The 26,007-nt window shown below is 42.5% G+C and overlaps 1 protein-coding gene across 2 annotated transcripts in view; it reads right to left on the bottom strand.

Annotated features, from left to right (window-relative positions):
* Positions 1-1,194: 1,194 nt before the first annotated feature.
* ATP7A (ATPase copper transporting alpha) overlaps positions 1,195-26,007 on the bottom strand; it is a 307,765-nt gene continuing 282,952 nt past the window's right edge. For both annotated transcript variants that reach the window (XM_069211097.1, XM_069211107.1), the window contains exons 19-23: positions 15,891-16,033; positions 15,036-15,239; positions 13,680-13,797; positions 12,357-12,459; positions 1,195-2,925 (exon numbers count right to left, since the gene is read on the bottom strand). In XM_069211097.1, the coding sequence (XP_069067198.1) occupies positions 2,646-2,925; positions 12,357-12,459; positions 13,680-13,797; positions 15,036-15,239; positions 15,891-16,033 (848 nt within the window). In that variant the 3' untranslated portion in view covers positions 1,195-2,645. The remainder of the gene's footprint in view (positions 2,926-12,356; positions 12,460-13,679; positions 13,798-15,035; positions 15,240-15,890; positions 16,034-26,007) is intronic.

Below are 26,007 nucleotides of genomic sequence, written 5' to 3'. Positions count from 1 at the left end.
CACTGGCTCTCGCCTGCCCTATTGGTAATTCTCTATATGCTCAAGGTGCAATCAGTATTTTCTTTAACTACATTGCTGGGCAGTGATGCAAGACCGGTGAGTAAACAAATACTTGTTCTTCTTTTTCATTCTAAAATCTCTGCTACATGTTTTCATATCATTTTATATAGCCAAGAAATGTTTCCAGAATTATTGCAATTTGAGGATTTTTTTTTTTTATTATTCTTTTTGGTCCGTATCAGGATTTCAGTTGAATTTCATTAATCATTTTTTATAATTCTTAAAAATTGTTTTATTCTTTTTATAAGTGTTTTGTTTTTTTTCTGTTTTTTTAATTGTTCATTGAGCATGCCCTCACTTGCACGGTAAAAAAAAGAAAAAAGAGGTGCAAGCTAGCCTCCCTCTATTATTACAGAAGCCTTTAAAGGATGCTCAGACACAAGCCTGGGGTCTGTGCTGTTTCTCCATCCTGGCTGTGTATACAGTTGGGTTGGAGAAACCTAAGTGTGCATGTGTGTTTGGCCAGCCTGAAACGGCCGTCCAAAAACACTTACGCACTTAGTGCACTCTCCCCTCCTCCCCGTGGCCCAGCCCTCCCCTCCCTGCACCTGCTGCCTGAGCCAGCAGATGAAAAATGAAAAATAAAATGATGACAAGCTATCGTTTTATTTTTCATCTGCTGGCTCATCCAGGGGGTGACGCCCCTCCGCGACTGCGGAGAAGCAGCCCCTGTTGGTGTGGGGATAAAGCTTCCTACAAAATCATGTCTTTCTGAGCCTTTTTGTCTTCCTCAGACTCTCCTTGTTTAGCTTAAATCACACCCATTTCTTCCAGTGTGGATCTACTTTGAACATTATGTGATGAGTTTTATTAGTGCTATTTCCCACCATCTCCAAACAGCCAGTCACCAAGAAACAGCAAAGTGGCAAAGCCTCATACAACAAGCAACTCCCAGATAACAGTGCCATGTGCAGCTTTTACCTTTGTGGCAAAACAATGGAAGTGTTTTACAATCTCAACCTGTAACAGAAAGTTAGTAAAATGCATTTTAACACACATTTTATTCCCAAAGCTAACTAACTTAATAATATACCCTTTCACAAGGGCCCCTGTGGCATCTGGAAGAGTGACAACATTCCTGCATCTTGGAAACTGTTTTAAAAACACATCAACTTCAACATAGTCCACGCTTTTCATTAACTGGAGATATTTGTTTAATTATACTGTGATCATATATGGTTCCGGTGTGTGTATACAGCAACATAAATCACATGACAATGCTTTAAATATTTCACATCTTTGGTCTTTTTGTCACTGTACTGTCAAAAGTAACACCTTCTCTTTAAAGCCAGTTTGCTTTACAAATGATGGTGCTTTGGCACATTAGCTCAAAAGAAACCATGACCACATGACCGAACGGGTTGTACGGAATAGGTGAGCCTTTTGTCCGATCACTACTAATTTACCTTGAGGTGATATCCATAATCCCAAACAGAACAGGTCCTCCAGTCTGGAAAATGGTTGACTTTTTAAAGTTCAGTTTGATCAAGAGAAAACATGTAAAATAATTTCCAATATTCAAGTCAGTAGCATTGACCATTCAGGGCATTTAGATATAAAATTATAAATACAAATCACTTCATTAAACATAGCACGGTACTTCAGAAGCTTATCCGTCATTAGCACAGGAGTTCCATTAATGCATTGTGTAGCTTCGCATCCATAATAAGCATTCAGGTGCAATGTCAGCTGGGATTCAGCATTGGAGAACAGAAAAATGCCCTCTCCAACAATCCACACATTCTTCTTCCAATGGCTCTTGGAGTTGGGAGTCCTGCACTGGGGAGTGTGAAGGGTTTGGTTCTCTGTACAAGATGAAAACACATTTAACAAAAGGCAACATGGTGCTGTACAATCCTGCTTGGCAAGAAGAGGGTGTAATGACCTCTTTCAAAGTCCTGCAACCACATTTGTTCTCTTGATTGCTGAGAGAGAGGATTATGAGGCACACAGATATTGAACTTTCTTTAAAATATAGTACGGATTTAGAAAACAATTACATTACTGACATCCAAATTAAGTTTCGGGAGCATAACTATTTTTGTGGCCACGATTATAAAAATAAAAGCTATCGAGTCTCAAGCAGTAAGGCACCTCTGCCTGTAACTAAAGTCTTTGCTCACTGTCAAGCAATAATAATATACAGACATAAATATTCTATTACCATGACGACAAGTTCCTGTCACTGAGGAGCCTACAATAACTGCTGAATTGGAAGTGCTGTGGAAACATCTTATGCCACATAATTTGTGCAGACAAACCACCAGGGGGCATTTGTTCCAAATACCCTTCACGCACGCAGGAGTTTTCAAAATAACATGATTGATTATTATTTTGCAGCAACAATACTCCTTTGAGCTTGCATTTATGTCTATTGAAAGCAAATTGTTCCTTTGTTCCAGTACTGTAGCTCCTCGAAATAAATTAACTGCAACCAGAAGTTAGGGTTCCTTTAAGCCTGGCTGCAGGTCCTGGCTTGCTAAAATGCTGGACTAAATGTTGGCAACTGAAGAGGCGCTGCAATGCTTGAGGCAGCATCAGTGCATTTCAAAATTTGGTAACTGCTAGGTGAGGTGGTCGAGTGCTCATAATGTGGTTTCTTCATCAGCCCCTCCTAAGCCCCCAACAAGGAGAGAGTGTTTGTCTGGATCATTGAGATGGATGCTGTTCATAGAGCGCTTGTCTGAGAACAAGGAGTTTATCGAGGCACGGCTGTAGTTAACCACGCGGTCCAACAGACTCAACTTCGGTGAGCTCCTCTGGGTTTCATCAATCCCGATGTGTACGCTAATTTCGGATGGAGACTTCTGACCTATTTGGCCAAGGGCTCGCCGTTCGAGGCTCTCACGACTTGGCTTCTTGTAACTGAAACAAAACCAAAATACATACTATTAGGCTTTCTTCATTAGATACATTAAACTGCCTAAATCTAACATAAACACTGTTATTACTGGGGATATGTTGCATTAGTCTAGCTGTGAAGTGATGTAACCTAAGAAAAGAGACAAACAGAAAAACGCTTTCTTGAAACACTGTAGCGATCTTGCTTCACATTTTCCTTGACTGGTATCCTTGAGAGCGCGAGACAAGTCTCAAACACCAACAGTGACTACTAAATTAACAACCAACCTCAGGTTTCGGAGCAGCATGCTGCCCAGTGTAAAGCGCTTCAATACCTCGTAAGGGGCAGTAAGAGCTATCTAAATGCAAATACAAATTCTGTTCAAAGATATTAACCTCATTTGCTACACCTGAAAAAAAGTTAAAACATAAATCCTTGAAATAAATCTAGATTCATAAAGAGTGAAACAGGAGTAAAACCATGGATGTACGCAAGTGTGACCCACTCAGGACAGAACCAAGGTGCAGATGAATAGAGTGCAGAAGTGCTTTACTTAAGTGCAGCATAAAGTTTAGTTCCAGGTGTAGACCTTCACAGCCATGTGTCAGAAGAGCCCGTGAAATCTCTAGAGGTCTTGGCTACCTTCAAATCTGCCTCAGTGAAGCAGATATCACAAGTTCCACTCTTGCCATGGATACCCGGACACAACTCAATCTGGCTTTTTTCTTTGCATTTACTTCCAACTACTAGCAAAAATCCTCCCCTATGCCTTTATTTTGTTTATCTTTGCATATAACACTCAGGTCGTGATGAGGCTGTAGGAAACGGGTGAATTACCCTGGCAATTCTGCTAGTACCAATATAAAACTGACATTGGCAGCCATTTTAAATTGAACCCTAACTTGATAGACGTGATTGCGTTCAGTCGCAATACACAACTTCAGTCCAGATTTTTGCATTACTCCAGTGGTTCCAAGCTCCTGGTGTCATTGGAGGATCCCAGGACAAAAATACAAATATCTGATTTCCCCAGTCAGCTCCAGTTTAGCTAAAGTACTCCCTAGACTGAACTGGACCGGGCTGACAATGTGTACTCGGGACTACCACAATATGCTTGGTCAGACTTCCAAAGGTCCTGTCAGCTGCTGCTTGCATTTTTTGTCCATCAGTCGCAATAAAGCACAGCATCAGTAGCTTTACTCACTTTTCAGTGCTACAGAGTTTAAGATGTGATGCAGGTTAAGCAAAGGTTCTTCTGCACAAATTGCAAAAAATAAAAAAAGAACTATAAAGAGTGTGCTCAATTATCTAACCCAGGAGCACACCTGCAGAATCCAGCCCCCAGACCCTCCCTCCGGCCAGCAGAGTACCACATACCATATTCATTTCAGAAAGCAGTGCAAAACCTTTCTATTTAAGTGACTCCTAAACCTAGGATCACTTTAGAAAACATTCATCTGTATCCGCACAGCTTCTGTGCCAGAATGCCTTCTATACATTCGGTGTTAACAATATATAGAAATTACCACAAATTCAAGTTTTGTAGTGACTACGGCATTCCTAAATGAGCTAGTTTAAACGTCAGTTAACGATGGGTGAAGTAATTAGATCATATATACACAGCAAGTTGCCTAAGGGTAATTTATTTGTAAATTAGAGAAGCATCATAGCTTAGGCAAATAGGGTCATTTTTGGATACTGAAAAAACTTCACAATGGAAGCTTCTAGTTCGAGCTGGGAGTAAGATGACATAGAGTGGGTGTTTCATGCTGCCACTTTTATGCAACTGGAACAGGATCTTCAACTTGGTGCATCCTTCTACAAACACGTAGTACGTGTTTCTTCGAAAAGGTGAATACATCAACTGACCATTTGAGTCCACATATCAAACAAATTGATGCATTTGGTACTCTCTGAAGCAGGCTTAGAAATGTGGAAGTCCAACTTGCAGCACAATTGCATTTTCAAGGTGGGAGCTTTTTAATGGACCTTCTACCAAGGAACAGAGAATGATTGTAAAGAGTATAAAGAAAGGAAGCTTATTTGATGACCTCAATTGTGTATTGAATTTAGCAACAGGACACCTGAGAGAAAAATATGGGACTATTAGAAACAGTTATGTTTTACAACTACCTATTGCCATCAATGATGTTATTATCTCCAAGCACTGCTCAAGGCTTGCTAGAGACTGCACCAGTTGATCAAACCTGCTTTTTAATCACAAAGCAAGTATGTGCCCCTGAATGCCTGGTTTAACTGGGTCAGTCAGCTACCGGTCAGTCTTGGGCCCCCAGTTGTGGCATAGTCACTAAAAAGTCAGGCATTAAACTCTAGAAAGTTGGAATGGTTGTGTTAGAGTCTGTGCCAGTCATGCCTACTTATCTGAAATGTTTGCAGTGTTCAGGCACAGTCAACGATAAATTAGAACTAGGCACCTGAAAGGCAGCTAGGTCTGTGATGGAGTAAGACTGGTGCCCCGAAAGACCAATAACATTGGGGAGGAGAAAGTCACAAATCAAGCTTAAATTACAGGGTGTCTTCCAAAGACAGTGGTACCTGTCACAAAGTGCTATTGCTGGGCTCAAATACAATTAACACAAAAATCAAACGTTTTACCAGGTCTTACAAAATCGTCCCTGACCCCAAGAAAAGACTCAACAAAACCCTGATTAGGAACATACATGCATTGATTCTGCTTAATCACAAATAATAAACAGCTCAACTAAATCACTAAGATTTGTGAATAATTAATTAACTGCAGTAAAACGCCTTTAAACAGGAATAACTCAATGTAAAGGTGCTTGCTATTTTTTTCGTTCATCCTCTGTCCATGGGTTTCATCTGAACTGTCTATGCAGTAGGCTAGCCCAGCCACAGCTTAAACTTCCACACATCTTTAAACCTGTTTGACTAAGTATATTTTACCCATGGTTCTAATTATGTATTGTATGTGCATATGTGTGTGTATTCATGTGTGTATGTGTATCTATATATATATATATATGTATGTATGTATGTATGTGTATATGTTGTTTCTGTGCTTGGCATGTTCGTGGGTCATTGCATGGCTCCTGGGTGGGTTGTTATACTAGATATCTATGAATTCCTGCTCTCATCTTATCACACTTATCTACCCATCATCATATGTCATGTCTCTATCAAACTATCCTCCATTCTCACTCTGACTCATCCCAAATCCTTTCTACTACTTTCATCTCCTAAATAACTCTGCCTAAGCTCTTCCCTCCGCTTCCACATCTAACTCACCAAACCTCACTCTACTACCGTGACCTCCCACACAACCCTACTAAACTCTCCCGCATTTATCTCACCCTCCTACTATGCTCTCCCTAACCGTTCCACATACTCTTCCCTCCTCCATCCCCCTTTACTCATCCCGAGCCTTTGGGTTGAGTAAATGAAGGATATACTCCCAATTAACACGTCTGGATTTCTTTCCTCCTCCACCCCTCCATTACTCCAGTCAATCTAACTAACAAACTCTCATATCCGCGGCTCAAATTAACTCACAATAATACTAAAACTGTACTCATTATTTCCCGATACTAATCCATCACTAATTCTTGTTGGGTTCCAGAGTAGCGTGCTACTCACCGAAAAGCGCTTCAATGCCTCGTCAGGGGTAGTAAACGCTATATAAATACGATTACAATACAATACAATACATTAAAAACGCCAGTGAGAACATGAGGCTGTTTTCAAGGCCAGGTGGGCTGACTGATCGTCAGACAATCCTTCCCTAAAAGCAGGCTTAAATGAGTGGCCCACGACTTTCACATTGACAAGCATGATTTCCAGCTGCAGAAAAATAATGCTCCTAGGTATTGTACCACATCATTAAATAATTGAATATTTGCTGTGTTTAACTTCAGAACTACTTGTTAAATTGGTGGCTGTTTCGCCACATTGTAAAGCAATTGTAGGGAAAAGCCACTTTTTGCATGATCGCTCCAATTGTTTTGGACTGGTGCTGTTGGTGTTTTGACTCTGCTTAATGGGACTCTGCTAACCAAACCTTAGTGCATCTGGGCCTATCCTAACCAGGTCCCTGTGCACATGCTTTGACCCCTACAACGTGCCAAAATAGGCTATACTCCTAGTGGGTCTCTAAGTTGTGTCACTTTTTTTAAAAACATGTTTGTTTGTTAAATATTTTTAACAGGCATACACCAGAAATGTGTGTATCATTGTGTGTACACATTTACAGTGCTTATACGTAAATGTCTTGGTTATCCATGGATTTTATTTCTTAGGGTACACCTGTGGTGAGTGGATATATGCCCCCCCCGCATGGGTGGGGGAGGCGGGTCGGGAGAGCGATGTGGCGTGGGGGTATAAATGGGCACATGGCGAGTGTCTTCAAAGTTAGGGGGAGGCGTGAGCCCTGGACAGGCGTGAGCTGAGTAATGGGGAGTGGTCACTCACAACATGAGGTAGTGCTCAAGTGTGGGAGGCTGTGGAGTCTGTTGAAGACTCCAGTGGTGGATCGATCAGTTTAGAGAGTAGTGCTTCCCAGCCTGGACTGGCAATGTCAGTTTTAAAACTGCAAGTCGACGTGTCAAAATAAACCTCTTTACAGGTCAAAACCTTCTTTTCTTTTCAAATATTAGACCTTATAAGTGATAAGGAGGGGGCACAGTATTTAAAAGTAGGACATCTTGCTGTTTAATGTTAAACATGTCCTTAGAGTGAAAATGGCCCAAAAGCTATTGTCTGTTTTTATGAACTGGAGTCAGATTTTCTTTTTGTGGTATTTTTGGCATTTCTCAATGCTTTGTGCCCTGGCTACCAGGGGTTGAGCTCAGGTTTAAATTTCTGAAATCTTTACAGGACCTAACCAGGTACTGCCATTGTAACTTTTGGTGGACTCCCACCTGCCCAAACTAAAAATTCACTTTCTCATCTCAATCTACTGTGCTGTACGTAAAATAATCCTTTGGCACAATTTAGAATAAAATGAAGGTCATCTGCCACTCAGCCCCTCCTTCAGCAGTTCAGTTTTCCTGCTATGACCAATCTCTCCTTGCTCAGGGCTAAGGAAGACGTGGAACATGAGAATATTACCCTGGCCCGCCTCTTTTGTTTTTTTACAGAAAGATGGCACTTAACCAAATGGAATGTTGCGACTTATTTAAAGTGTAAAGATTCCTCGCGCTGCTACACTACCAGCCAAAATAAAACATTTATCCTGATTAAATCAGGACCACGGATCCTTGATCCTATGTTAACTCGGATATAGGACCCTGCCATCGCAAAACGGCTCCTTTTCATGGAACGATTTTTCACCTTACATAAACCATTAGATGATGATGTTAAAAAGTGGTACTACTGATAGCACACCAAGGCTACACGGAAACAGACGGCCGATTGGCAAAGTTTTACCGTTAACACAACTAGGATCTGTCTGATTGATATCAAGGAGGGGTTCTTCCTATTTCAATATTCGGTCCTGATGATGACCCTACCTGAATTAATTTAGTATTTTGGGGGTCGAAACATCGACATTTAATTTGGCATTTGGATTGTTTTTTTTTTTTGTTTTTTTTTTAAATCAGTAGGCTCAAACACCTAATGTTAGAGGTGTTCATCAGAGACCTCAAGCTTTTAACCAAAGTTTGGTTTTAGTTTTTATGTAAATAGCACTTTAGCCTTTATACTAGTACATAATTCACATACACTGCGCTTTTATACCTTGATTACTTTACTTTAAGTTGTGGAATTTAAGTTTCCATTAAATGTGATATGTCATTTAGAAACTTCATCGGTACAGAAAGTTCTTTATGGTACAACCACTGTCGTGGACGTTAATTTATATTCTTCCCCTGGAGGGACCAAAAATATTTCTGTTATATTATTCAATTACCCAGGTTCTAGGGTACTGGGTTGCCCCGTTTTTTCAAGACTATTTAAAGTTTGGTCAAAAAAGATCTGAGTTCACGCATCAAACAATAAATGGGTCAATTTGTCCACCTATCAGCAAGAATTAAAATAAGTAGCAACACCAATGCTTCCTATTCTACTGTTCAGGGGAACAAGGAAGGATTTTCCAGTCTCACAATTACCAAAGGCATAGTCACAGTGCAGCTGAATAAAAAAATATACACTCAACTCCACATTTTGAAGTGATAACCAGCAAATCTGACTAGGACAAAATATTCTCTGTTCTTTAACATAAAGTGCCATTCTCTGCTTCCCATGATGTCCACATTGGATGTTTTCCCGAGGGTTTATGGTTTCACAATTAACTGTTTAAAGTGCACAGGTATGATGTGTTTTTTAGTAAAGCATTTATCAATTACAAGTGTTTTTGGGAAAGCTATGGAGGTTGATGGGGAGAGCCAAACGAAATGACTTTGTTAAGGTAACAGTGTGAACAATGTGACCAGAGCTCCAATACCGCCAATGGAGTTTGCACTGTTGGCGCTGTGAGGGCCATGGCTGCCATGGAGCACGAAGGGGAGAGACAAAAGAAAAAAAAGTTTGCCCACACTGAAATACATTGGCAATCGTGCAATCATCCATGTAACTGTGTCAGTCTGCAAGGCGGTAACATAACTGCCCCAAGGCGGGACAAACGTAAAGCAATTACTAATGATATCAAGGGATTTTTGAAAGGCAAGCCCACGAACGAGTGAATGTGATTGGCGTGAAGTGGGCACGGTTAAAAGCCCACAATACTTACAATAGGTCAAAGCGCTAGTGCACTCGACCTAAAAAAGAAGTGGGGGGGACTAACCAGTTAGACGGCATGCAGGTGACATCATGGTGCATGACATCATGGTGTGTTACATCGCAGCGTGTGATATCACAGGGAGAGGCGTCACAGCCCATGGCCTCTCAGAATTTGAACGTCACAAGTAGTGACATCAGGGCTTAAGATCTCATATATATGTTTAGCAGGTCTATTATAAGTACATGTAAGCGCACTATAATATTTAACAAATTAGATTTTGCCTCAAGGTTGTGCAAAAAGTGACACCTCCCTTACGCATAATCTGGGCCTCAACGTTTACATTTATGCTTTAAAACTCTGATAAAAAGAAATTTGCAACAAGGAGAAACATGGCAGTAAATATGTTCTACTTTTTTGGTTGCAAAGTCAGCATTTTAAAGTATCTTATGGGGTTAAAGTACCTGCTGCAGAGATCTTTAATGCCAACTAAATATCAGGGAATAATCATGATGGTAAGATAACTCTAGAGGATAATGTATTTTCTGGCGAGATCTGTGTTTTGTCTAGTCCCAGTTTTGAATCAAAGTAGCATAGAGGGTTGGTTAATATATCTTCTGCAACGCACACTATGAAACACGCAGGTAACACATTTTTATTTTATGTAAATGGATTTTTGGGTTGCTGCTTTAAAACAAAGGTCCTTTTGTTACTTCATAAATTCGAAGTCACAGTGAGCTGTAAAGGACATGCGACTCCTGCATCTTGTAACCCCCACTGTCTTATTTAACACATCCACATCCTGTACATTTATTGACACATATGTGATTCTTTGGCAATGTATAAAATGTATATTTGATGTAAAGCACTCTGTCACCCTGCATTTGGATCAGTACCACTGTAGCACTATAAAATAAATTTACAAAATAGTGGTATTTAAAATGTTATTTGTATAAATACTGTACAGACCAACACATCTGGCATTCTTACAGTGTATGCATATGCCTTATATACAGGGAAAGAACAAAATCAAAAGCATGCCTTCCTTAAGTACTTGTGAAGAGATAAGCTGTGCACCTGTTTCCCCTCCATTGCATTTAGGTGTTATGCTCCTGATAACTTCAAGCCAGGCTATTCCAACAAAAGTAGGCCTGATGGCCCCTTAAATTCTGCCTTTGTTATGGGCCCAGCTGGAATCTGATAATCCTCCTAGCTGCTTGCACATTGCTACTCGGAACATGCAGGCACCGAGAAGGAACATGCAGGGAGCGAGGGGGCACTGCTGAATGCGTCCCGGTGTCTGAATATTACACCGGGACAAATATGGGATATTTCTGTGTGGCCCAAACTCATGCGTGGGTAAACTGCGCCCACCATGTGAAAAAATGTGTAGACTCCATCTACCCGTGTCTACCCTCAACACGTGCCCTGCAAAAGAGAAATGAGATACTCCAGGACAATAGAAAAACAATATAGAAGGGGCAATACAACCCACAAGAGTCTGAAGGGACGGACACTTCTTTCACCCCCCGCGTCCCATATGCTCTCGCTGACTTCCACTCGGACTCTTGTGGGGCTGTATTGTCCCACCTCAAGACACGCCTCAGTACTTGTTAGTAGGGAAGCACGCCGTACTGGGTGATTGCTTAGGCGTGATGTGGGGGGATCTTTTGGACCAGTAGTGAGGCACCTCTGGGCCTTACACTGCGCAGAATGTTTAGGATATCGTATTAGTAGAAAGAAGAAATTATTTTTTGGATGGAAGGCCCACCAGGAGGTTTGTCTCCGTGATCGTGTCTGGATTGGTGTCTTTCTTTGTTTGTCCTTATGATGACCCCGGTGGATCAATTCTTTATAGGGGGTTGAATTGTTGACTTAATCTTCTGCCCTTCCAGGGACTATCATTTTCTGGACATGGGATTATTTGAACTTTGTTGACTCTAAGTCGTTGATCCAGTGATCAATGAAAGAATGGAATCATGGTGCATTGTATGATATTGTATAAATATGTGCACGTTTGCTCACTGCGCCGTCACATGGAGCACCTATTTGTATACTGTTGTACTTTTTGATTTTTGAAATATACCAGTTTCTGAAAAAAAATGCAGTAAGGCATGCTGCCCTTCATCAATCGCTTTATGAGTAATGTTTCTTCGACCACATTACCTTCCCTGCAACACAATGGCATGTTGTGCATCCCCTTAGGCATTTCCCTATTTCCATGGGCACCGAGATCAGAGTGCTCACTCTAACACGCCACCTATTATTTCATAGTAGCTGCAACACCCTTCAAGTTGTTGCATGTAGCAGCTCTGAACAACTTAGCAATGTACATAACTTTTGAAAATACATTGTCCATTTATATTTGCATCTTACTTGCTCTATTCTTTATTCTGTGCATGTTTTATTGTTTCACTATCTTGATTTAAACACTTTTTAATGGAATTTAAGTATTCTCTGAGCCTAAATGCACCGGGAAACATAAAAGACAATGGTGTATGTGCCTAACTATGCCATGAATCAGCTGCAGAATACAATGTGAAAGACGGATCTGTATGAACTGCAACATTATCAACTAAAACTGATAAAGAAGATATTCTGAGAAAATACAGCAAACCAGTGAATGTCTATTTTAATACAACGTGATTGAAAAGGTTCTTTCTATTTTGTGCCTGATTTAAGAATGTACAGAGGGATTATCCCTTAGTTTTAAGGAAGTGTATTTTTGGAGCTACAAGGAATATATCAAAGTAGAGAACTTACAGTTTCAACATCAGCGAAGACAATACAACTGAAACCGACGACGCTGCCATAGCTGCAGATCCCATCCAGGGCTGTAAAACCAATCCTGCTGGTAGGAAAACACCTAGCGGAACAAGACGGAGACATTTTCATTGAAGAAGAAACTGTGCCTCAAAATCAGATATGAATGGAATGTTAGTTCCTGTTATCTCAACGGGTTCTTGGAATCTAAGATATTTTATACTTTCCACTGATTAACAGGTCTATCCATACTAAGGGCCTGATTTCGAGTTTGGCGGACGGGTTACTCCGTCACAAACATGATGGCTATACCGCCGCCGTATTGCGATCTCCATAGGCTATAAAGGGATCGGAAGGAGGTGATCATGTAGATCTTGTTTGGAAGTTCGAGATGTCCGGGGCATTGCTGAAGAAAGCACACTTCAGAGTATCACTTTTTTAACTTTACTTAGATCAAGGCTTAAGGAGTTTTCCTCTCAAGTCTTTGGGTGAAAACGCCAAGAGGATCACTAGCAAGAGCATGAAATGCTTTTTCAGCCATGTACCCGAGTTTATCAATTTAACTGGGTAGACCAGCCATGGTCTGAAAACATGATTAGACTATATCCTGAATCATAAAAATCATAAAACAGCCTACAGTTCCAGACTACAAGAGCCTCAGTATAGTGTAAAAAAAGGCAACAATGCCGGTGAGGTACATCTTTTCGCCCTGGCTGTGGAGGAGACCTGTGTTACGCCTAAAGTGCCTCAATACAAATGCTGAAAGTCTAACTTCTTGACAAATGTTATTCAAGGCCTTTTGATTTTATGGACTTAAATACATCAAAAAGATCTGAACTAATACACTAACTTCCTGCCTACAAATGTCAGAGAGGAGACAGTATCCACATAGTACATATTCATGGTTTTTACTCTTATGTTTTCTTCAAGGTAAAGCCAATTACATGCTCTAAAAATAAATGATTTCCCATTTTGTATTTCAAGCAAATAATATTTGACAGATACCTGCATTTCAGAGTTACATTCATAGTTAGTTTTGTAATATTAAAAATTGAGAATGACATGGAGAATGGCACAGTTGAAGTTCAACCTGGACATTATTGGATAGTTATCCAATACTGACACGGCTTTAGTGAGATTACAATATGAAGTAAATAAAGGCCTCAAGAACTGTAATAGTGAAATTTGTCTCTCAGTGACTGTTTTCTACCAATTCTATGTATGTTCTCTTCCAATTATCTTCTATTCAGTGCTCTAATGTCCTTGTGGGCCTGACCCAGGGGTACGTAAAACTATATAAAAATGAAAAACTTCTTTACATACCAGCTGCGATGGGGACGCCCACTAGATTGTAAATTAACGCAAAGACAAAATTAATCCGTATTCGTCTGACTGTCTTCCTCGACAAATGGATGCTGGCCACCACATCCAACAGATCATTCTGCAAAGAAATGAGTGTTAGAAGGTGAAACACCTATCAATGACGCAATGTTCTAGTGTTATTAGTACCCTTCAGCTTTCATACAGAATTTTATATCCTGTTGTTCATCTATATTTTTATCACATATTCTCACATGTTTATAGCTGGGAAGGGGAGGCACATTCTTCTCTCCTCTGTGTGTCGCGGAAAAGGGGGGTAACAACTCCTTCTGTTCATTACACAATTCTCTTGTAAATATATGATAAAAGGGGCATGTGCAGTGGACGTTAGTGAAATAAGGTCATGTCATGGACTGAACTCAGTAAACATGGACTTTCACAGGTTCCGTAAGGAGGTTTGGTTTTTCAACATAATGAGTGATCCAAGATGGTTTTGGCACAAAAACTGACGAGCTAACGGTGAGACGGAGAAGAATGAAAAGCACCAAAGTTCTGGTCGGACCAGAGGGATACTAGCCACATGGATGACTCAGTGAAGGAAAGACCCGTCTCATGGTGAGCATAACTGAACATTTTATGCAATCTTTGCTAGTAAAGTGTTCTTCAGCTTTCAGAACTAAAAAAGCCTTGCACGTTCTGGGCTCAAGGCGGGTGAGAGGGACGTAGATAAGGCCTAAATGATGACATCAACTGGTTTGTGCTGGGAATAGCTGTGGTCTGGTTCTATTCTCTCCTCACTGCCCCATACACTTTTTTCTTTTTCTGAGGGATGATTGTTGGGTTAAGTTGAATCATGGAGATGTGAATAAAACATGTCAAATTTCTGTATTTTATGGTGATCTGGTGGGAAAAGTGTAAGGAGCAATAAAGATGTTATTTCATTCCACAGGCTTCTTAATAACACTTTCTAAAACCAATTTAAACTAAACGCATGTCAAATTGTACCTAGGTTAAGAAGAAAACAACAACATACTTGATGTGGAGCTCACCAAGGTCAGCTCAAGGAGAGTTGTCTCTATGAACCAGTCGTTCTAGCTCATGTTCACTTTTAAACACTGCTTTAAAGTACTTGCTAGCAAGTGCCAGTGTTATACTAAGCACTGCCATTGAGCACTTCTTTCAAAGAGCGTTGTGTGCCAGATGGAGCACCCAGTGGATTATAGTTCCAAACAGTAGTTACCCATTAATGACTGGATGTATATTTAAGGCCAGCTGAGATATAAACCAACCTTCACCTGCAACATGAGTATAGTACAGCTCTAGCGGTGATATAAAGCAGCGTAGGGTAAAATTCCTCACCCTTATGAGCACAACGTCAGCAGCTTCAATGGCCACATCAGTGCCTGTGCCAATGGCAATCCCAACGTTAGCCATAGCAAGCGCTGGGGAATCGTTGATGCCATCTCCCACCATCGCCACCCGCTTCCCCTCGTCCTGCAGCTGCTTCACCTTCGCAACTTTGTGGGAAGGAAGAACTTCAGCAAACACTTTTGTGATTCCTACCTAAAGAGAGAAAATTGGAATAAAAATGTTGTGAGTGATTAACTGTATTGAGTCATATTTCGGTTTAAGAGTGAGTTATCATCTAAAGAAATCAGAAAATACTGTTTCTCCATGGTCTTTCCTATGCATGAATCTAACCACCAGGGCATTTGTTGTGATTTCAAATGTTTTACTGATACTGCAATGGGGCAATTTTACAATTGTACTGATTTGTACAATTAAAAGTCCTCATTTTTGGGCAGTTAGATTGCTATGACTAATGTGTTGTTTATGCATTATACAGATTCAATTTCAGACTTCAATGAAAAACAAATACATTTAAATGGGCATATACATCTATTACAGAGCAAGGCCTTTCTTTGAAGTTCTGATTAAATCTGAGGAAAACATCCCTGAAGTCTTGTAATAACAAAAGATTTGAGGTTCACTGCCAGGTGCAGAAACATATTTCCAGAAAATACCTGTAGTCTATATTTTTTTTTTAAATATTGTTGTATTTGACATTGATGAATATATATTTTTTAACTGTTTAAAATATTTTTCCATATATGGCTTGCTTGCTTGGCTAGGAAGTGAGTGTGGGGTCTAAAATGAGTGAAGGTGAGTTAATATCAGGCATCACAACATCAAAAAAATATAACCCCAACTTACTTGTGCAGCAATGTTTCTGGCTGTCCTGCAGTTGTCTCCAGTCATCAGAACGACTTCTAAACCCATCGACTTTAGTGTGTGGACTGCGAGTTGTGCCTCAGGTTTCACAGTATCCGCGATAGCAATCAATCCACAGAGAACCCCTATTAAAAAATGTTTTTAAAGATTTAAATGTGCAAAGGTTAGTGATCTCACTAAATTATTATTTCTGAGAAATGGAACTGAAGTAGATATGGAGAGTCGTCGATGCACCCAAATCAATGAAAAATGACATCAGAATGTGAGAGCAGCATTAGGATTGGTCGCAGGGCAGGCTGGGAGCCTGTGCCTGCAGCGAGTGGAGCAGGAGCCAGAAGAACGGCAAGACAGCAGCGGCAAGTTTCTTTAAAAAAAAATTCTTTATGTTTTTGTGCCCCAACCCCTCCGCTTTAACCCTACAGGAGCTGCCCCTGAGTACAGGGCCTGATTGACCTATGCCCTGCCAATCACACCATAACTCCTGGCTGCTGTTCCAAATAGGAAGTTAGTAGTATTTTTAATGTGTGAGAGCAGACTGCTTTTAATCATTGTGACAGGCCCTAACCTACCTAAACATCCATTTAGGTATAATAATCCAATATGCATAAGAATGCAAGAGGAGATGCTCTTTGTGGAGCCTTGTTTGGAGATTTTCGTTGCGTCAACATTCTCTTAATGTAAGTGGAGCGACTTGTGGGGTAACATACCAAAAAGCATATTAAACTGCAGAAGTGCAGAACGAGAACTATGCTGCACGATAAAAAAGAATTTTTTGCAAACCACGCAGCACAGGAGGAAAAAAATATAAACATGTTATAAACTGTACTTCTTTTAATACAGCAAACTGTTGCGATTAAGTTAATGGCTGGAGTGCACTTGCATTGTAGTGTCATTCCTGTTATATATGCTCCCTACCCTGAGAAGAATGCATTTGTGCTGATGGTAATTTGCAGCTGTGGATCTATTAGCGACCTACCTTCAATAGGTTGGAAGGATTCCACCACTGCAGTTTGTGCTTAACCTTGGGCCATACCAACAAAAAATCCCTCCATTCCCCAGGCACACTGCTGCAGAGAAACGCATGTGTAATAGGGCATTCGGTACCTCTGCATGGTGCCATTATTCTTAACAGTGTCATCATCTTTCACACACTTAGAGGATGAGATGTGGTAAAGGAGTAGCTGTTTCTGAAACACCAACACTTTCTCTTGAGTAAGATGAGGTTTGGCTAATACCGTATTTAGGGTGGCTCCCAAGAAAGCCTGAGTTTTCAGAGTTGAAAATGTGATCGGGATTCTGGAGTTCAAACCCTTTTTGGAGGCTGACATTCCACTGAGGCATAGTTCTCTTTTAGAGGCTGCTCCTTATGCTGGATCTCAGACTCCTCTGCAGGATGACCCTCTGAAGGTCCATGCTCTGTGCCCTAGCGCAGCTGTTGATTGAAACCTTTGCTCCGGGCTTTGTGGTAGTAGTTGTGGGGATTGATGGTGCACAAAAACAGAGCCCTCAGCTCTGCTCCTCCCTGTCACCACCAATATCTCATGACTCGCATTACGTCCCCTGAGCTTGGTCTGCATATTCTTCAGATAAGGCAACTTATCTGGTGGTGGTCCAACTACTGAAAGTTTGAATTCCTGCTGGGGCAGTACTTAAAGCTGGTCTTCTCCTTAGCCCCTCCTCCACCACCCCAATCAATTGTGCCTTTCTTATGTGACCTATGCAATCCATTGCAAAGTCCCCTGGGTTCGGTCACAAATCACCCCATCTCCTGTGTTCTAACCAGTCTAGTTCTTCTGCTGTACCAACCACATTCTGCTCTGGGGTGACCACCTGTCCATAATTTATACGGACTGCCTGTAACTTAGCCCTGTTGTCCGTGATGAAAGGCTAAATGGACAGCATCTGTCCATAATTTTTGCCTTTCAGCAAAAGGACAAATGCAATTAGAACAACCCAGTTTCTCCAGCTGGACTGAAAGGCAGTGAGTCTCCTGTGCTCGGATCCCGAGGGAGGGGCGCACAGATAAGAAACAGGCTTTCTTGCCGGGGTGTCTCCTTCCCATAAGAAATGCAAATGTTTGCAGCTGGTAAATCTCCAAATGTAAAGGGGCTTGGAAACCAGTATTGGCTTTAATCGAAGGAGTCACTTTAAGCTTTCTGATGGCAAAGAAATTTCCTTTCAGAGAGGTACTATCAGGGTGTTTCAAGCTGAGCTGTGGAAGGTGTGGTTTTAATGGACAGTTATAAAATAAATTCGCCCGAGGTATAATCTGTATATTATTTAAATCTGTATTTTAGAAGGGCTTTTTTTCAATTTAACCTCAATGTATTTGCGCATTTTGTGGCAGCCTACATTATGCTGTGTGTAATGCATGTTTAAAATAAAGACTTACACATTCACACTGCTTTCGTGGACTTCGGGACCTTACAGTACTAACAAACACTGCCAAAGCCAACAGATCTCGTCTGCACAATAGTTATTGGTTTTGCCACGGTGTTTTAGCCATGTTATACACCAGAGTGGCTGCTATTCAGCATGGCTAAAAGTCAGTGGCATAGATGAGTGGTACAGAGTGTCGCAGAGAGGAATGGCAAAGTGTGGAGTACAGTGTTGTAGAGTGGAGTGGCAGAGTGTCGTGTTTAGGAGTGGCATACTGTGGAGTCTCGTAGAGTGGCATATAGTGGGGTGGTATGTAGTAGAGTTGACTGGTGTGGGATTCATTGGCGAAGAGTGTTGCAGAATATAGTGGTCTAGAGTGAAGTGGCTTTGAATGCATCAGCATAGAATTCAGCGGCATACAATGCAGAGGCATAAGTGAGAGTGGTGCATAGTAGAGTACCGTGGTGCAGAGTACAGTGGCATAGATTAGAGTGGTGTACAATAGAGCGGCAGAGTGTGCAGTAGTGTAGAGTGGTGTATAGTGCAGTAGCGTAGAGTGCAGAGTAGACCTGAGTGGCATAGAGTGTAGTGGTGTAGAGCACAGTAGCGTAGAGTGGTGCAGAGTAGAGTACACTATAGTGCTGTAGAGTGCAGTGGCATAAAGAGAAGTGATACAGAGTAGAAGGCATAGTGTATTGGCGTAGAATGCAGTAGTACAGAGTAGAGTGGCGGAGAGTGCAATTTTGCAGAGTAGAGCGGAAGATTGCAGTGGAGTAGAGTGGCACAAAGAGCAGTGGCATAGAGTACAGTGGTGCAGAGCAGAGTGCAGTGACATACAGTGCAGTTGTTCAGAGTGCAGTTGTTCAGAGTGCAGTGGCATACAGTGCAGTTGTTCAGAGTGCAGTGGCCTAGAATGGAGTAGGGAAGAGTAGAGTGGCATAAAGAGGAGTGGGGCAGAGTGGCATACAACAGAGTGGCAGAGAGTACAGTAGCGTAGAGTGGTGTACAGTGCAGTGGTGTAGAGTTCAGAGTAGACTTCAGTAGTATAGAGTGCAGTGACATAGAGTGGTGCAGAGAGGGGAGTAGTGTAGAGTGGTGCAGTGCAGTCCAGAGTAGAGTTTAATACTGTAGAGTGTAGTGGCATAGAGTGGAGTTATGCAAAGTAGAGTGGCATGAGTGTAGTGGTGCAGGGTGTACCGGTGCAGAATGCAGTAGTACAGCGTAGAGTGATGTACAGTACAGTGTTGGAGAGAGCCGTATTGCAGAGTAGAGTGTCAGAGTGCAGTGGAGTATAGTGGATTAGAGTGGCATAGAAAGCAGTGGAGTAGAGTACAGTAGTGCAGAGTAGAGTGCAGTTGCGTATAGTGCAGTTGTTTAGAGTGCACTGGCAGAGTGCATTGCTTTAGAGGGCAGTGGGACAGAGTGGCATAGAGTGCAGTAGCGTAATGTAGATTGTTTCACAGTAGGGTAAAGTGGAGAGGTGCAGGGTAGGGTGCTGTTCTGTAGAATGGCATAGGGTGTACTGGCATAGAGTAAAGTGGTGTACAGTGCCGTGGCATAAACTGCAGAGTAGATTAGAGTGACATACACTGTATTGGTGTAGAGTGCGGGGACATATAGTTGAGTGTTACAGAGTAAAGTGCATTAGCATAGAGTGTATTGGCGTAAAGTGCAGTGTTACAGAGTGGTATATAGTGGAGTTGTGCAGAGTAGATTGGTGTGACCTAGACTGCAGTAGTGTAGTGTGTAGAGGCACAGAGCGCAGTGGTGTAGAGAGGAGTAAAGTGCATTAGCACAGAGTAGATAGGTACGTAGTAGAGTAGAGAGGTGTAGCATGAAGTGGCATAGAGTGGAGTGATTCACAGTGGTGTAAAGTGGTGTGGAGTGGTGTACAGTGGAATGGCGTATGCATGGTGTGCTAGCACATTGCCATTAAAGACAACATGTTTTTAATTGAAATTACCATTATATTTGCACAGATATTCAGTTTTTCTAATAAAACTTTACAGTAAACAGACAATGTGTGGAAATTGCATCACCTAGTATAATGATTTGTTTTAATCATATTAACTTAATTGTTTCCAGCACAGTTCAGAATTAACAAAAATGTACTTCATTTCTGTTCCTAATTCTGATATATTCTGAAATCCTTCCACAGTTTATTTAAATGTTGTTGTGTGCTAGAAAAAACTCTTTCCTACCCCCAGTAGCCAACAACATTGTCACATAAATCCTCTTACTTTGAAGTCCAAGAAAGAAAAGTAAACACCAAGGTCCTACCAAAGACACAGCCTGACATTTTCCCTTGGTCTTTGAATGCACAGCAAATGTGATGCAATAAGAACAAGTTTTACAGGCCTGTTTAGAGAAAGGGAGCACTCGGAAGGATACTGTAAATAAGGTTTGGGCAAGGGAAGGGACAAGCTCAAGTTGGACAGCCTAAACAAATAAAGCCAGCAAACTGAAAGCAACGAAATGTGAGTTACAAACCACAAAGCCAATGTCAAGCAACGGGCAGAATGCATTCCAAGGGAAGCTCTATGTATGGACTTAAAGTGTCAGCCACAGGATACTTTGTGGGGAAAGTCCAGTATTTTAGCCCAGTCCATATCCTGCAGAGGTTTGGCCACATCAATCTCCCAGGTAGTATGACGAGAAGCCCTGAAGTGGTCTCCATGTTGCAGGAAAGGTCTCTACACCCATCTTATCAGTTTGCCACCAGTCCCTATTGTAAAGAAATGGCTCCCTGTTGCAGTTACCCCCCACTTTTTGCCTGATACTGACTTGACTGAGAAGTGTGCTGGGACCCTGCTAACCAGGCCCCAGCACCAGTGTTCTTTCACCTAAAATGTACCATTGTTTCCACAATTGGCACAACCCTGGCACCTAGGTAAGTCCCTTGTAACTGGTACCCCTGGTACCAAGGGCCCTGATGCCAGGGAAGGTCTCTAAGGGCTGCAGCATGTCTTATGCCACCCTAGGGACCCCTCACTCAGCACAGACACACTGCTTGCCAGCTTGTGTGTGCTGATGGGGAGAAAATGACTAAGTCGACATGGCACTCCCCTCAGGGTGCCATGCCAACCTCCCACTGCCTGTGGCATAGGTAAGTCACCCCTCTAGTAGGCCTTACAGCCCTAAGGCAGGGTGCACTATACCACAGGTGAGGGCATATGTGCATGAGCACTATGCCCCTACAGTGGCTAAGCAAAACCTTAGACATTGTAAGTGCAGGGTAGCCATAAGAGTATATGGGCTGTGAGTCTGTCAAAAACGAACTCCACAGCTCCATAATGGCTACACTGAATACTGGGAAGTTTAGTATCAAACTTCTCAGAATAATAAACCCACACTGATGCCAGTGTTGGATTTATTAAAAAATGCACACAGAGGGCATCTTAGAGATACCCCCTGTATTTTACCCAATTGTTCAGTGCAGGACTGACTGGTCTGTGCCAGCCTGCTGCTGAGAGACGAGTGTCTGACCTCATGCGGTGAGAGCCTTTGTGCTCTCTGAGGACAGAAACAAAGCCTGCTCTGGGTGGAGGTGCTTCACACCTCCCCCCTGCAGGAACTGTAACACCTAGCAGTGAGCTTCAAAGGCTCAAGCTTCGTGTTACAATGCCCCAGGGCACTCCAGCTAGTGGAGATGCCCGCCTCCTGGACCCAGCCCCCACTTTTGGCGGCAAGTCCAGGAGAGATAATGAGAAAAACAAGGAGGAGTCACTGGCCAGTCAGGACAGCCCCTAAGGTGTCCTGAGCTGAGGTGACTCTGACTTTTAGAAATCCTCCATCTTGTAGAAGGAGGATTCCCCCAATAGGGATAGGAATGTGACCCCCTCCCCTTGGGAGGAGGCACAAAGAGGGTGTACCCACCCTCAGGGCTAGTAGCCATTGGCTACTAACCCCCCAGACCTAAACACGCCCTTAAATTTAGTATTTAAGGGCTACCCTGAACCTAAGAATTTAGATTCCTGCAACAACAAGAAGAAGGACTGCCTAGCTGAAAACCCCTGCAGAGGAAGACCAGAAGACAACAACTGCCTTGGCTCCAGAAACTCACCGGCCTGTCTCCTGCCTTCCAAAGAACTCTGCTCCAGCGACGCCTTCCAAAGGGACCAGCGACCTCTGAATCCTCTGAGGACTGCCCTGCTTCGACGACAACAAGAAACTCCCGAGGACAGCGGACCTGCTCCAAAAAGACTGCAACTTTGTTTCAAGAAGCAGCTTTAAAGAACCCTGCAACTCCCCGCAAGAAGCGTGAGACTTGCAACACTGCACCCGGCGACCCCGACTCGGCTGGTGGAGAACCAACACCTCAGGGAGGACCCCCGGACTACTCTACGACTGTGAGTACCAAAACCTGTCCCCCCTGAGTCCCCACAGCGCCGCCTGCAGAGGGAATCCCGAGGCTTCCCCTGACCGCGACTCTCTGAAACCTAAGTCCCGACGCCTGGAAAAGACCCTGCACCCGCAGCCCCCAGGACCTGAAGGACCGGACTTTCACTGCAGAAGTGACCCCCAGGAGTCCCTCTCCCTTGCCCAAGTGGAGGTTTCCCCGAGGAAGCCCCCCCTTGCCTGCCTGCAGCGCTGAAGAGATCCCTTGATCTCTCATTGACTTCCATTGCGAACCCGACGCTTGTTCTAACACTGCACCCGGCCGCCCCCGCGCCGCTGAGGGTGAAATTTCTGTGTGGGCTTGTGTCCCCCCCGGTGCCCTACAAAACCCCCCTGGTCTGCCCTCCGAAGACGCGGGTACTTACCTGCAAGCAGACCGGAACCGGGGCACCCCCTTCTCTCCATTGGAGCCTATGCGTTTTGGGCACCACTTTGAACTCTGCACCTGACCGGCCCTGAGCTGCTGGTGTGGTAACTTTGGGGTTGCTCTGAACCCCCAACGGTGGGCTACCTTGGACCAAGAACTGAACCCTGTAAGTGTCTTACTTACCTGGTAAAACTAACAAAAACTTACCTCCCCCAGGAACTGTGAAAATTGCACTAAGTGTCCACTTTTAAAATAGCTATTTGTGAATAACTTGAAAAGTATACATGCAATTGAAATGATTCAAAGTTCCTAATGTACTTACCTGCAATACCTTTCAAACAAGATATTACATGTTAAATTTGAACCTGTGGTTCTTAAAATAAACTAAGAAAATATATTTTTCTATAACAAAACCTATTGGCTGGATTTGTCTCTGAGTGTGTGTACCTCATTTATTGTCTATGTGTATGTACAACAAATGCTTAACACTGCTCCTTGGATAAGCCTACTGCTCGACCACACTACCACAAAATAGAGCATTAGTATTATCTCTTTTTACCACTATTTTACCTCTAAGGGGAACCCTTGGACTCTGTGCATGCTATTCCTTACTTTGAAATAGCACATACAGAGCCAACTTCCTACACCTATGGTGTAGAGCTTCTGGCACACAACTCATGTAGGATTAGTACTAGGTGGCAGACCTGAACTAGGGCATTTAATGATTGTTTAAGGTGTTTATAAGTAAGGAGTTGAACCGGGTGAAGATGGTAGCCTGCCACAAGGGTTTAGAAATCTAGTACACATCCCCCAACATGCTACTGACGGAGTTGCTCCGAGTGCAGCCGTCCTGTGTGAGTGAGAAGACCTAGCAAAGGCAGTGAAGGAGCACAGGGTTTCTTCGTGTCAGTGAATTTACAGGTTCTGCCAAGGCAAGAGAAAGCTGTGCAGGATAACCCCGGATGGTGTTCTGTAGAATGGTCAGTAGGAAACAATGAGTAGTGCAGTAGGCCCTCTTTAAAGTCTTTACAGATAAACCCCATCTCATGCAGGGGGCGGGCAGACAGCCAGCGAACCACTTGTTCGACCTGTGCTGCTAAATAAGTGTTCAAAGTCAGGAAGGCCTAATCCACCTGAAGTCACGAGTAGCTTTAGAGTGGAAAGAGCTACCTGGCGGCACCCCAGCAACTAAATCTGATGTGTGGCATGTCCGAAGAAGGGATGAGGGATGAGCAGGAGAAGGTTTGCAAAATAATACAATAATCGGAGTAGCACACCATCTTCATTAGTGCCACATGGCCCACTACAGAAAGCAGAAAAGAAGACCAGAAAGCAAACTGGGCTTGGAGGGACCGTTTCGCTCAGTCAAGATTTCCATCCTGCAAATCAGTGGGGAAATGGTAGATATTAATTCCTAGGTATCAAATGGTAACTGGTTCCCAGTTCAATCTGACATCTAATTGTATATAAAGGGGAACACAGTACCATATGTTAAAGAAACACTATTTACATTTTAAAATCTTTCTCATGTTCTTACATTTTGTTTGTGCAGTTTACATCCCAAATATTTTGAAGATTCTATGTGTACTTTGACACTTAGGGATAAGCCAGATCATTGCAAAACCATTTTAAGATATGGACACAGTGGGCAATTGCCATGCACAACCTTGCAAGGGGTCTGGTCCCTGCTCACCCTTCACAAGCACGAACAGCGGACCATTGCACCAGAAGTTTCTGCCAAAATGGGTTGGTGCTGCTTGTTCAACTACTTGACAGTGCCTCTTTTGTTCCCTTCCTGTCTGCAGACACAACTCCCCAGGTACGCAATACCTTCTGATACTCTTGGTGGACCCATCATGTCTGATTTTAGAAATTATCCCACCCTGTTCTTCTCTTCCTTATTTATCCAGTTCTTAGCAATAACCCTTTGAATCAGTTGCTGTGGATCTCCCATTTGATCTTGATTTCATCCTCCTCTTTTATTATCTTTGGTAGTCCAGGCTCCCAGCTCTGAGATAAAATGTAGGGGCCCAGACATACATAGACTGTCGCCCGTACCATCTGCCCTGCCTCATTACATTTCTTTTTAGGTTGAAAGTCCATTGGAGGTTGAGGTAAACCAGATGTTATTGTTCAACTTGTTTAAGCTAGCATAAGGTTACTTACCTTAATGTTTCCCAAATTGTTTGTCATGGGTTTATATGTTTAGAAACGTAATCAAAATGTTGCTGTTGCTTTCTCTCCAAGAAAGATTGGGTAGATTAGGGAATGGCCTTGCCACAGTACTGAAGGGCATTCATTTACTACTGAACAAGGGTGTAATGTGACACCTGAATGTGGCATACCAGGAGGCAATCACGAGAAGATCACAGTGAATAAATAATGCTGTGTTAAAAAGAGTAAATGCACTGATAACGTAATGGGGTATGGCCTCTCTTGGATGTGTCTGTAAAACTGACATTTGTTGAATTTTTGTCCTGAATTTTGATCCTTTGTCCAGAATTTCTTACAGTCCTGTCCAGAATTTGCCTCTATGCCAAGTGGTCACCCGATTATGCTCGTCTTCTATGGTCTCAAATTGGCCGACATTACGCCTACCCGAAAAAGCGGCTAGATTTACGTCAGAACCTGATGACGGAAAAATAATATACAATGGAGTCTCTGTCCTCATGTACAACGAGCTTCGAGGATGCCATCACGAGTTATTTATTACCTGCATGTTTGAAACAAAGCATTCCTCAAAGAAAAACAACTTGTAGTACTCTGAATCCAACACTAGATGGCAGGAAAGTGCACAGCATGTAATCTACTACACACGCTTCAAAGGATGCCTTCTTTATCATCAAAATACTTTCCTTCAGTGTTGATGCAATTTCACGTTTATACGGCAGAGTTCACACACCAGCAGTCAAGTCAAGGATGCCAGACATCTGTTTTAAGGTCTGATGTTTGTAA

Source organism: Pleurodeles waltl, chromosome 2_1, assembly GCF_031143425.1.
Source record: "Pleurodeles waltl isolate 20211129_DDA chromosome 2_1, aPleWal1.hap1.20221129, whole genome shotgun sequence".
Taxonomy (NCBI): domain Eukaryota; kingdom Metazoa; phylum Chordata; class Amphibia; order Caudata; family Salamandridae; genus Pleurodeles; species Pleurodeles waltl.
Note: the sequence above shows the minus strand (reverse complement) of the source record. Positions and strands in the feature narration are given on the sequence as shown.